At 58.6% G+C, this 11,263-nt stretch overlaps 1 protein-coding gene across 1 annotated transcript in view; it reads left to right on the top strand.

Moving 5' to 3' along the window:
* Window positions 1-9,273, top strand: part of VOLCADRAFT_87560 (uncharacterized protein) — a gene marked incomplete at both ends in the record, with an annotated part of 21,054 nt that extends 11,781 nt beyond the window's left edge. The window contains 10 exons of the mRNA XM_002947262.1: window positions 558-647; window positions 1,904-2,039; window positions 2,324-2,453; window positions 3,492-3,572; window positions 4,296-4,515; window positions 5,060-5,200; window positions 5,775-6,173; window positions 6,868-7,041; window positions 7,438-7,584; window positions 9,223-9,273. Coding sequence (XP_002947308.1) covers window positions 558-647; window positions 1,904-2,039; window positions 2,324-2,453; window positions 3,492-3,572; window positions 4,296-4,515; window positions 5,060-5,200; window positions 5,775-6,173; window positions 6,868-7,041; window positions 7,438-7,584; window positions 9,223-9,273 — 1,569 coding nt within the window. The remainder of the gene's footprint in view (window positions 1-557; window positions 648-1,903; window positions 2,040-2,323; window positions 2,454-3,491; window positions 3,573-4,295; window positions 4,516-5,059; window positions 5,201-5,774; window positions 6,174-6,867; window positions 7,042-7,437; window positions 7,585-9,222) is intronic.
* Window positions 9,274-11,263: the final 1,990 nt, after the last annotated feature.

Genomic DNA, 11,263 nt, shown 5'->3' with positions numbered 1-11,263 from the left:
GGAGGGGGGGAAGGGGAGGGAGGGGTTAGGGTGGGGGACACGGTCTCGGATGCAAGAGAGGAGGTTTGGGCCATCACAGCGCGGTAGGGGGTCCATTACCCGGGGGGTGCGTGTGCCACCCACCCGGGGGTGGGGGTTGGGAGGAGGGGGAGGGCTCCGCGTGCCGGGGTGCTGCTTCGGGGGCCCCGCGGCTTGTTCCCGGGGGGGAAGTGGCGTGTCGAATTGTGTTCGGGTTTGGGTGGTTCTTAGGGTTTTAGCTGTTGGTGCACGTGTGTGCGTACGAGGGAGCAGTAGAACGTCCTTCCCCCTCCTCCCCTCTCCCCCTCTAAACCCTACTAGTTTACGGTTTGGCTATAATATTTCTGGCGGCTTAGGTAGGTAGGACTTCCAACATCTACGTCAATTTTTCATCCCGAGGTTACAGTCGTCATCCCGAGGTTACAGTCGTCACAGTCGCCACGGACGCCTTTCGGTCAGTTCTTTCGGTTGCTACTATCTTGCCCTGGCAGCAGCTTCAATCGCGTGTGGTTCGTCTTTCCCCTCTCCCCCTCCCACAGGTCCTCCGCATGTTGCTGGCCCTACTGCGACAGCATTTCCGGAGGGGCGGGGAGGCTGGGAAGGTGGAGGAGATCATTCGGGAGGGCAAGGTACGTGTGTACGAGTGTACGTATGTGCGTCTGTCTGTTATCCATCCGAGCTGCCGGCAGTAGGGGGCCTGGCAGGGGAGCCGCATAGTCGTACACGGAGGAATTGGTTTACAAGGTACGAATTGGATACGACGTGTCTTGAGTATTCCCCCCTGTGTACGGCGGGCGGGGTGTGAGATGGCGGTAGAGGGGTATGAGCGGGGCGGTGGCGGCGTGCACGGAGTTATTCCCGGCGCGGCTCCGTTACAGTGTTTTCCCCGAGCGGTAAGGGCTCACGGGCGAAAAACCCTAGATCCCTCAACGACGAACGATACGGCGTCGTACATCCTATTACGAACAATCTCCAAAGGTGTATATATATCCCCGTAATAATTATGACCCAGGGGACGTCGCTAGGATGTTTCTTGAGGCGTAGGATGCTTCTTGACGGTTCTACTGCTGCAAAGTACTGCTGCGGACAGTGCAGTAGCTGAGCCAGACGTCAACCAGGGCGGAAGTCCGTCCATCCATCAACTAGGGAACGTTGCGGGGGCTCCCCCCGAGCCTCAGAGCAAAGTCCACCATGTCATTAGTGGAGCGGTCAAGGATGAGGCGGTACGGCACTGGAGCCGTTGAGGTGCGGGCGGCCAAGTACCTCCCTGGTCTAAGTTGCCGTCTTGTGCAACACTATGACGGCCACAGACAGATTTCGTCGTCAACTGGTATCCAGGGCTCTGATAGAAGCTCCCTGAGGGGAGAGACAGGCCTGGCAGTTGGGGTGTGTGTGTGGGTTTACCAACCAGGAATGTGAGACCTGAGGAGAGAGGGTTGCCCTGTCACTGCATGGAGCGGTTTTGGTGTGAGATGAGAGCCAGACAACGACAATGTGGGGGACACCAATAGGGGTTGGTTTTACATGAGAACTGCATGGACACCCTGCCTGGGGTCAGGCAGGGACTTGCAGTGCCGGGTGCAGTGCCCATATACAGCAGCACCGTGTTGGTTATTGAGGGGGGGGGTCGGGGGGTTACGTCAAGGTTCGCGCCTAAACAAGCCGAGCACCGTCTGTATCTCTTGAGGTAAAGGGAGTGTAACCAGCTTTTCCTCACGACAAATTCCTTTGACAGGTCAGCAAAGGCCTTCAACAATCGACATTTCGCCTTGAACAAACCTTTAATTGAGCGCATGCTGGACAGTAACCGCAAAATATGAATTGGCAGTCGTGATGAGTCGCGCCCCCATCTGCTCCTGGCCCCCCTCCAAACCCGCGCATGTAGGCCCACGTGGAGCGGCTTGAGGCTCAGCGGCGGCTGCTGGTGGCGGCTCGCGCTGCCAGTCTGGCCCAGCGCATGTTGCTGTACGCACATGACGAGCTGGCTATGGCGACCGCGAGGATGAGACTCGCCAGGGAGGGTGAGGGGGGGCGTGGACGGAGAGAGGGAGGGGGTTATTTGCATTCACTTACACGCCACGTATGTTTTGCACATGTGTTGTGGCGAGTGGCGAGTGACACTGGCCAGGGGCTGATACTGCCCAGCCCCAACAGAAAGACCGCGTAAGCTCTCTCCCGCGGACGGGAGAGGGGCGTACCAGAGAGCCACAGGTCCGCTAGCCCCGCTTTCCTCCCCTTTTCCCGGGGGTTCCCTCTTTATGGGCCCCCCTTCCGGCCCCCCTTGCCGCCCCCCGGCCGCTGCCAGGTGAGCCCATAGGGCCGCATGAGGGCAATCTGAAGCTGCACCCCGCCGCCGTACCCGTCAAGAGTGTGGAGCTCACGAACGACCGCATCCTGGCGGAGGGGGACCTGCGGAGGACGTTGGGGACACTGAGGTGCGTGGGGGGTGGGGGCGGGGGATGGGTGTGGGGTTAGAGGGGGGGTAGGGGGGGGGAAGGACGAGCCACAGACGAGTGAAGCTGGGGGGGGGGAGGGTAGCGGGGGAGATGGGGGGCCAATGCGCCCTGCTTCACTTTCGGCTATTGCAGTCATCATCACCACTACCGAATAGCCAGAATGTGGGCTCCGAGACCCCACAGTGTGGGAACCCCTACAGCCCCCGGAAGTCTTTCCACTCTCGCGTTCCTGACATCTCCCCCTCCCCCGTCGTCATCTGCGGCATCCCCATCCCAACTCGTCAGGTACTTGCGAAAACTCCAAACAATCCAAAAGCTGCAGCAAGAACGGAAGCTGCAGCATCAACAGCAACAACAGCAAGGACAACAGCAAGGACAACAGCAGCAACCGGGAGGTCAGCGGCCGCAGGACGCAATAGCAGCAGCAGCAGTAGCAGCAACCACCGCCGCTACCCCAGCCGCCACACCAGCAGGCCCGTCCGGATACTGTAGCGGCACCGGAACAGCAGTAGCAGCAGCAGCAGCAGCAGCAGCAGCAGCAGCAGCAGCTACCCGCACTACGCCGCACGCCACCAGCACCAGCCCCACCCGACAGCTCGCCCTCGCCTCCTCCTCCTCCGCGTCCTCCTCCTCTTGCTGCTCCGCCGACATCCCCAACCCCTCTCCAACCACTACCACCCCCAACCCCCCTGCCACTGGTGTACCTCACACTCCTGTTCCTTCCAAGGACCTGGCTGCAGGAGCTGCTGCTGTGATGACCCTTTCGGCCCCACCCTGGTCTACTACTACTACGGCTACGGCTACGACTACTACTACTGCTGCTGCTGCTGCTGCTGCTGCTGCTGCTGCCACCGGCGCCATCGCCGCCAGCAGCAGTGATGGTGGCGGCCAGGGTGGGGGTGAGGGTGAGGTGGAGGTGGAGCTGTGTCCCATCTGTCATGACCCTTTGGATTGCGGTGGGTGTGAGGGCGACAGCGTCATCTACCCGTGCGGCCACCAGCTGCACCCGGCCTGCAGCGACGCCCTGGTGGCCAAGACGGTGCCGCCCAGCACCCCGTACCACCAGATGAGGGTCACCTGCCCCACCTGCCGGACCAGGTGAGGTAGCGGCGAGCTGGGGGGCTGGGGGTGTTAGGAAGGAGGAAGGAAGAGCCCTGAAGGCGGGGTAGGACGGTAGAATCCAGATCTACCAGATCTAGATCCAGACATCTGGGCGGCAGGTGGCCGCTTCGGGATATCGTCCCCACAACGAACAACTGACGTCCCACAACGAACAACGGCACCCGGGGCGGCAGTTAGTTGATGGATCGGGGAGAAGAAGTGTGGCTGATGGTTGCAGTGCTGGGTGATGGGACTGCGCCCCGCTGCGGTCCCCGCTGGTAAATGCGGATGTAGGGGGAGGGGGGGGGAGGGGAGGGCGGTGAGGGCAACTTGATGGACAGGTTGGAGGATGATTTGTTACACAGCTCCTGCTGGGGGGTTTAGCGGACAGACGGCTGGCTGGGCTGTTGATACTCTGTTTTTAGGGTGGTGGTGGTGGTGGTGGTGGGTTGTTTGAGCTGTGTGGGTTACTCTCCCCGCGGCGCCTACGGCCTGGCGGCCCTCCCATGCAGAGGCTGGCAGCAGAGCTTGGTATGGTGGCACACGTGCAGGTCCTCCTATCCGGCTTTCGGGCAAGCCGAGGGGAAAATCCTATGCGTGTGTGTATGTATGTATGTATATCTTATAAGGTGGACCGCATTAACGACAGCACCACTGCGCCCACCCCCAGCCCCACCTAACCCCGCCGCCACTGCTACGTGCTCCCCCCCCCCCGAGCAGGGTGCACATCGCGGACATCGCCTACATAGATGCGGGCCTGCACCGGGAAGAGGCGGAAGGGTGTGTGTGTGGTGGGGGCCCCGGCGGGGGCCCCGGCGGCGGCGGTGAAGGGCCCTGGGGGGCCGAGGCGGCTGTGGTGGTGCGGGGTAGTTTCGGCACTAAGATAGAGGCCGTGGTTCGCAGGGTCAAGTTCGTGTTGGGCCAGGATGCGGCGGCCAAGGTAAGTGTGATCCTATGGTGTATGTGTGTGTAGGTATGTGTGTAGGTATGTATGTTAAGAACAGCAACATGGACACGGGGCGGGTTCCCCAGGGGGGACTAGGGGATGGCGATTTACTTCTGGAGATGTGTGCCCCAATCCCCATCCCCGTCTGCGGCCGCGTCTCGGCAAATTGATATCAAGAGCGCCCAGCATCCCTCAGAGAGAGAAGTTTGGGGGCCCGGCTGTGTTTCCAGCTCTACAAGGGTGTTATACCACGACTTTTCAGTTAGAAACGGATTAGGGTGCCCCTCTAGCAGGGGAGAGCAGGGAACTGCCTCGGGAAAGGGGGCCTCTGGTGAAGCTATACCACCCTGTAACAAAAAAAAGAAAAAAGAAAAAAAGAAACGAACCGAAGGGCGGCTGCAGATCCCGTGATGTGCCCTCCGGGATATCGCAACAAACCACCGCGTCTGGAAGTATGTACCTGCTTCTCACATGTGTACGGTCCGTATGCGTACTTACTTACAAACAGACAAACGGCAGACGTCGTGGTGCCTGACAGGTCCTGGTGTTCAGTGGCTGGGTGGACCTGCTGGAGCTGGTGGCGGCGGCGTTGGCGGCCAACGCGGTGCCGTACGTAGTGGCGAGGGGGAGGGGCGGGATGACGGCCGCGCTGGCGGCGTTCAAGGACCACCCGGGGGAGGTGCGTTTGGAGGGGGCCCGCTCCAGGGGGGCCTCCAGGGGGGGGCGCGCAGCGGTCATTATGATGTGTGAAACAGGGGGTTGTATCTTCGCCCGTGGCAGCTACCCTGCGAAACCCTGCCTTCCCCGGTATTTCGGGGCACCCCTCAATCAATCACCCTAGTCAACTTCTCAGTGGATCGCTCAGGTTCCGCACCCACCACCAGCATCCAAACGGAATCTGCCGGGTCGACAGCGGCCCAACTCCATTCCTGGTCGGCTCGCAGGTTAGCTTTATCCCAGGTCACCACCGTCCATCAAGTAGGGACGCAATGCCTTCCACCATCGGAAGGACTTTTGACCCTAACGGGTATCGATCCCGGGATCTCCCGGGGGCAATGGTCGCGCGTTACCAGTAGTGCCAAACCCTATCATTATGACACTGATAGGAGTTTGCTGCCTGCCTGCTTACTTGCCTGGTAAAGAAATAGTGGAATGGCTGTGTGGTGAGCGGCATGGTCCGATAATGAGTGATGAGTGATGAGCTGCTGTTTGTTTGTTTTGGCGGGTGCTCTACTGGCGGGTGGTGTCCGCAGGCGGACGGGGTGGGGGACGAGGGGGACGAGGGGGAGGTTCCCCCAGGAGCCGACCAGGACCAGGACCAGCGGACAGTGGCCGCAGGGCATCACGGGAAGAGAGCCCTGACAGCCCGAGAGGATGGCGCCGATGATGATATTTATGAAGCAAACAGAAGTGCGGAGGCTGCGAGGAGCGGAGGAGAGGAAAAAGGCGAGGGTGAAAGCGGTGAAGGCGCCGCCGCCACGACATCGTCGTTACTGCCTGTGCTAGGCGGAGGCTGCGGAGGAGAGGAGGGCCAGGAGCAGCTGGGGGCAGCGAAATCGCCCAGTGGGGCGCTTGTTGCTGCTCGTCCGTTGTCGGCAAGTACTCCCGTGAAGCAAGTCGTGCAGGGGAAGCCACGTGTGCTGCTGCTGCAGGTGGGTGTTGGGGGAGGAGGAGGGGGAAGGGGGGGGGAGCAGGGGGTCGTACCGTCATACGACCAACTCCCCACGACTCGCAGTCCTTTCAAAACTCGCCACCACTTACACGTTCTATCCGCCAACGGCCCCCTGAGAACCCCTGCATGCTTCACTCCCCCCCGCACACGACATGCTGCAGTACATTCCCCCCCATTGCCGCCTCGAGTGAGCCATTACTGCCTCTGCACGCCAGCTTCTTGATGGATCAGCTCCATCATCACCCGCCTGGCGTGGCGGCTGTCCGTCGCGTTGCGGCGCCGACCGCCTTCTACTGTCCTCGCGCGGATGAAAGTGTTCTTGGAAGCGTCCCGGTCTCCATATTACCGTCCGATGCCCACTTTGGGTGAAGAAAATCAACAAATTTTGCATGTATGTCTGTATGTCTATATGTCTGTATTTATGTCTGTATGTCTATATGTCTGTATGTAGCCGTTTTCCCTTTCTGTAGCCTTCTGTAGCTGTACCCGAACTGTCCAGCCGTGCCCCCAGTCCAGTCCTACAGCGACCGTGACTGACTTCACAGAGGCGCATTACCGGCTGGGCAACCCCCCGTACCTCGGGGGCCTTTCCTGCCCGTCCCCCGGTGCTCTTCACCGGCTTCTCACTTCCCCTCCCCTCCCCCGTCTCTTCTGTTCCGTCCCCTTCCGCTCAGCTGAAGCAAGGTGGTGCGGGCCTGAATCTGACTGAGGCCCAGCACGTGGTGCTGGTGGAGCCGCAGCTGGACCCCGCGGCGGAGGCTCAGGCAGTGGGGCGGGTGCACCGAATCGGGCAGTGCCGTCCCACCCACGTCCACCGCTTCGTGGTGGTGCATACCGTGGAGGAGCAGGTGCGTGTGTGTGTGCGTGTGTGTGTGCGCCTCGGGGAAATGGGTAGTAGGCTCAGTAACTTTTATAATAATGTTTTATTGAGTTTATTAGTTAATTAGTAGTACTCGTGTTGGGGCAGGAGCGAGTATGAGCGGAGGCGAATGAGGCGAGTGCCTGCTGCGGCTGCATTCCTGGTTGTGTACTTTGTTTTGTGGTGTGGTTTCTGGTTCACTACGGGATGGGGTGGGTGGCTACATGGGCGTTACTCGCCGTGCGATTGGCCTGATGCTCGTTTCCTCGCGGACTTCGTGGCCCCTCCGCCATCCCCCGGTCCCTGTCAACCCCCCCTTGTTGGTGCCCACCTCTCCCTCTCCGTGACTCGCCCTCCTCTCCTGGCGCTGGTCCCACTGCTGCAGGTGTACAAGTTGGCGACTGCGAGGGCGCGAGGCATGGACCTGTCATCTGCAGTGCCTGGAGGCGGTGGTGGGGTTGGCGGCGGCCATCACCACCATGGGGTCAGGGGCGGCGGGGCGGGAGGCGGCGACGGCTCCGAGCACCTCACGGTGCGAGACGTGGCTATGCTGCTGGACACCCGGTGGAGTTCACCACCTGCCATCAATACCACTAACCCTGCCGCCGCCACCGCCACCACCGCCGCCACCGCCGCCGCCGCGTTGTAATAAGTGGTTGATGCGAGCAGATGCAGCACCGGCAGTTTGGTGTTCCCGGTTGCAGCAACAAGTGTAATCTGGCAGCCCAACGTTTGTGTGGGGCCTGGTGTGTGTTAGGCCCTACAGGGTAGGCCTTCCAATGCCTCGTCTTATGGGTATGTGGTTGAGCCCCCTGGGTGGATGGCCTCTTGCCCCTGGCAGTGATTTCTTTGCTTAGCGTTTTTGAGTCCTGAGGGTGTGCAGGGTGGTGGGCTGGCCAGGTGCCGTTGGGGGACATGTGTTTTGTTAGGGCCTGCTGTGTGGTGTCTTTCACACAGTTCTCGCAAGACGACATGCTGCAGCATAGTGTGCATAGGGGCAGTGGAGGCTTGTGTTGGCCGGTGCTACCTCTTGCAGCATTTGGTGCTGTTCAAGGCAATGGCTTGCTACTGTGTTCTCGGGGGCTTGTTGTGAGCCGAGGGAGCAGCCAAGGGGGTCAGTGGAACCTCCCAATGAAGCAGTCAGGTTCTGTTGTGGCTTTTAGGGGAGGCCTTGTTCCAGCTCACAAATGTGTCGTAATCGTGGATACGAGTGCAATTGTCGGACCACATGGTAACCTGCACATGTATAGTTGATCCAGTGGTCTTAATGTAAAACGTTTGACAATCTGGGGAGCATATGGGGCCCGGTATGTAGATGTATAGTGTACAGGTCGTGTCTGTTCCTTAGCGTGCCGCTGCTGCCGCCGAGCGCCCCTTGACCCCGGCCTCTTAACCTCTCACCTTCCATGACAACCTCATGCAAGATAATGAAAAATTCCTGACGTGCCCAATGTGCGCCTGTAGCCCGGCACCAAGCCATATCACTTTCGTGAGGAAGTACGGCATGGCCCCACCCATAATAGTAAGCATGCAAGTGGTCGCGTTCTGAGTGTGTGCATGAGTGTGTGGAGCTGGGAAGCTCAGTTGCCGCCTGGAAGAGTCGGAGGCTGCAGCCTCGAGGGGTTGCTGTGGTCCCAGTTGTGAATGTTAACTCGTAGCCGGGGCCCCAGAGAGGCTGGAGGCAGCATGCCTCTCCCGCGTGATTATTGAGTGATTGTTTTCAGAGTAGTGCGCCCACACCCGGCCCTACCCTATCATGAAGACTGCTTTGATTGCTTGCAGGTATCTTCTTTTTGTAACGAAGACTTCTCATGAAAACCAGTATCTTGTTAGGTGATAGCATCATGACTCCTGACTTGACTGAGAGAGTTGATCTCAACCGCCACAAATACTGTCACACTCTAATGACTGACTTTTGCCTGCACAGCGGGCAACTGAAACTGTTGGACTGTTGACAGTTGTAGTATTGAACAGTTTCACTAATGGCAACTGTTGACCGTTGTTGACCGTTGAATTGTTTCCTGTTGGACGGTTGGCCTGAATGCCAGCTTGCCTGTTCACCAAACCGCCTGCCTTACCTACCTACCTACCTGCCTAACTAGCTATCTATCTACATGCCGGACCTTCTTCCCGACCTGCCCCACCTCCTTCTCGACCTACCTCACCACAGTTCCTACCTGGACCACCTTTGCAACCTGCTCCACCCACTGCCCGAGGGTAGGCACAGTGTATGTGGCGTAAGGGCCCGAGACGGATCCCTTCAAAGAGGGAGATATGTCGTAGCTGGTACACAGTGCGGCATATGTGTCAAGTACAAATACGTGGGAAGCGATTCACCGGCATCTCAAAGGCCTTTTCAGCGGCCAGCTACTATTTCTTACGGCGTGAGCAACTGTTTGTCAAGCGTTCTAAGTGCCACTGGGCCCAGCCTCAGGTCGAATACCTTGGTCACATCGTCTCCAACGATGGCATCCGCATGGATCCCCGTAAGACTGCTGCGGTGCGGAACTGGCCTACCCCGACCAATTTGCAAGAACTGGGGAAGTTCTCGGGGCTGACGAACTATTTCCGTAAGTTCATCGAATGCCATTATTGCCACACCTATGACAAAGATCTGACACAAAAAGAGGCCTTTGTATCTCCTGACTGCTGGGGTCCTGACTGCCAGCAAGCTTTCAATACACTTCAGCATGTTGTCTGAAGACATTATCCTGCGTTGACTACTCCCAACCTTCCAGTGTGGAGGTCGTAACTGATGCGTCCTTGCATGGTATGGGAGCTGTACTGCTGCAAAACGGGAGACCAATTGCTTCTACCAGTTCTCGGGGGCCGAAACCAGTTGCACCATTGTTGAAAAAGAACTTCTTGCTGGGCTGAGCACACTCGAGGAGTGGCGGTGTTATCTGGAGGGTCGACCGTTCACCCTTAAAACCAACCACAAACCCCTTACATTCCGGCAAGGCGTGCCTACCCAAAACCATCGACAAGCCCGGTGGATGAAATTTACTGCCCGGTTTGGGAGTACCTGCAAGGCATTCTTAACATCGCAAATACCTTAAGTCCGCACCCTTGCCTACGTGCAGCCATCCTGTCTGTCGTTACACGCAAAAATGCTGCGAATTTGTGCAACGACTCCAATCTGCCTATGCCACGGATCCCTGGTTTTCCGACAAACACAACGCTGGCTATTTACCCATGAAAGTGGGCTTTGGATCCGCATCCGCACTGAGGGTACACATTTCGGTAGGTTGTCGCCCCGAATGACGGCTTGCTGTGTGAGCTTCTGTCACGCCTTCATGACGACCCGCTGGCTGGGCACCCTGGCTGCACCCGTCTGGTCGAGGTTCTCCATCGTCAATTCTGGTGGCTTCGGATGGCTAAGGGCGCTGAAAACTATGTCCAGAACTGTGAGCTGTGCCAACACAAAAAAATATATATGTACAGGTTAGGTACTACTGGTAGGGCATGCACCAATGCCCCCAGGAGATTCCGGAATCGAGACCTGACAGGGTAGAAAATCCTTCTGATGATGGAATTCCTTCGAAGGTAAAGTGCCCCTAGTCGATGGACGGTGGTGACTTGGGATAAGCTTACCTTGCAAGCTGACCAGGAATGAAGTTGAGCCGCTGTTGATCCAGCAGATTCCGTTGGATGCCGGTGGTGGGTGTGGAGCCTAAGCAATCCACGGAGAAGTTGACTAGGGTGACTAGATGAGGGTGCCCCGAAATACCGTATCATTAGCTGCAAGTAAGTTTAAGTTGCGCTTGCAGGGGCGGCGCCCAGCACAGTGGCCTCAGTGCTTGGCGGAGAAGCCGCACTAGCTACATCCCTCACCCCGCACACCGGGAGGAAGAGCCGGAACCATGTCCGCGTAAGAATGTCGTTACCGTCTGTAGCCATACTTTGATTCGTGTAAATTTGGGTCATGTCCATCCAACAAAAATTCTTGGGCCTCCTCCCTATGCACCTCCTCCCAGCCCGTCGCACCCACCATGCCGCGCACCAAACTGCACCGCAAGACCCGGCAAGGAGCCGCAGCCTGCCCTGCACCCCGTGTCCCATACACGAAACCAGGAGCCTCCGAAAGCCGCATCAAGGGGCCTCCCTGTTATCAATCGCGCAACCCAATAAACATATACATAATTGAACCAATATGCGCAAACCTTTATTCCTATTGCAAGCTTGCTGTTGGGGGGCGAAGTAGCCGGCTC

The sequence above is a fragment of the Volvox carteri genome, assembly GCF_000143455.1.
Source record: "Volvox carteri f. nagariensis unplaced genomic scaffold VOLCAscaffold_5, whole genome shotgun sequence".
NCBI lineage: Eukaryota > Viridiplantae > Chlorophyta > Chlorophyceae > Chlamydomonadales > Volvocaceae > Volvox > Volvox carteri.
Note: the sequence above shows the minus strand (reverse complement) of the source record. Positions and strands in the feature narration are given on the sequence as shown.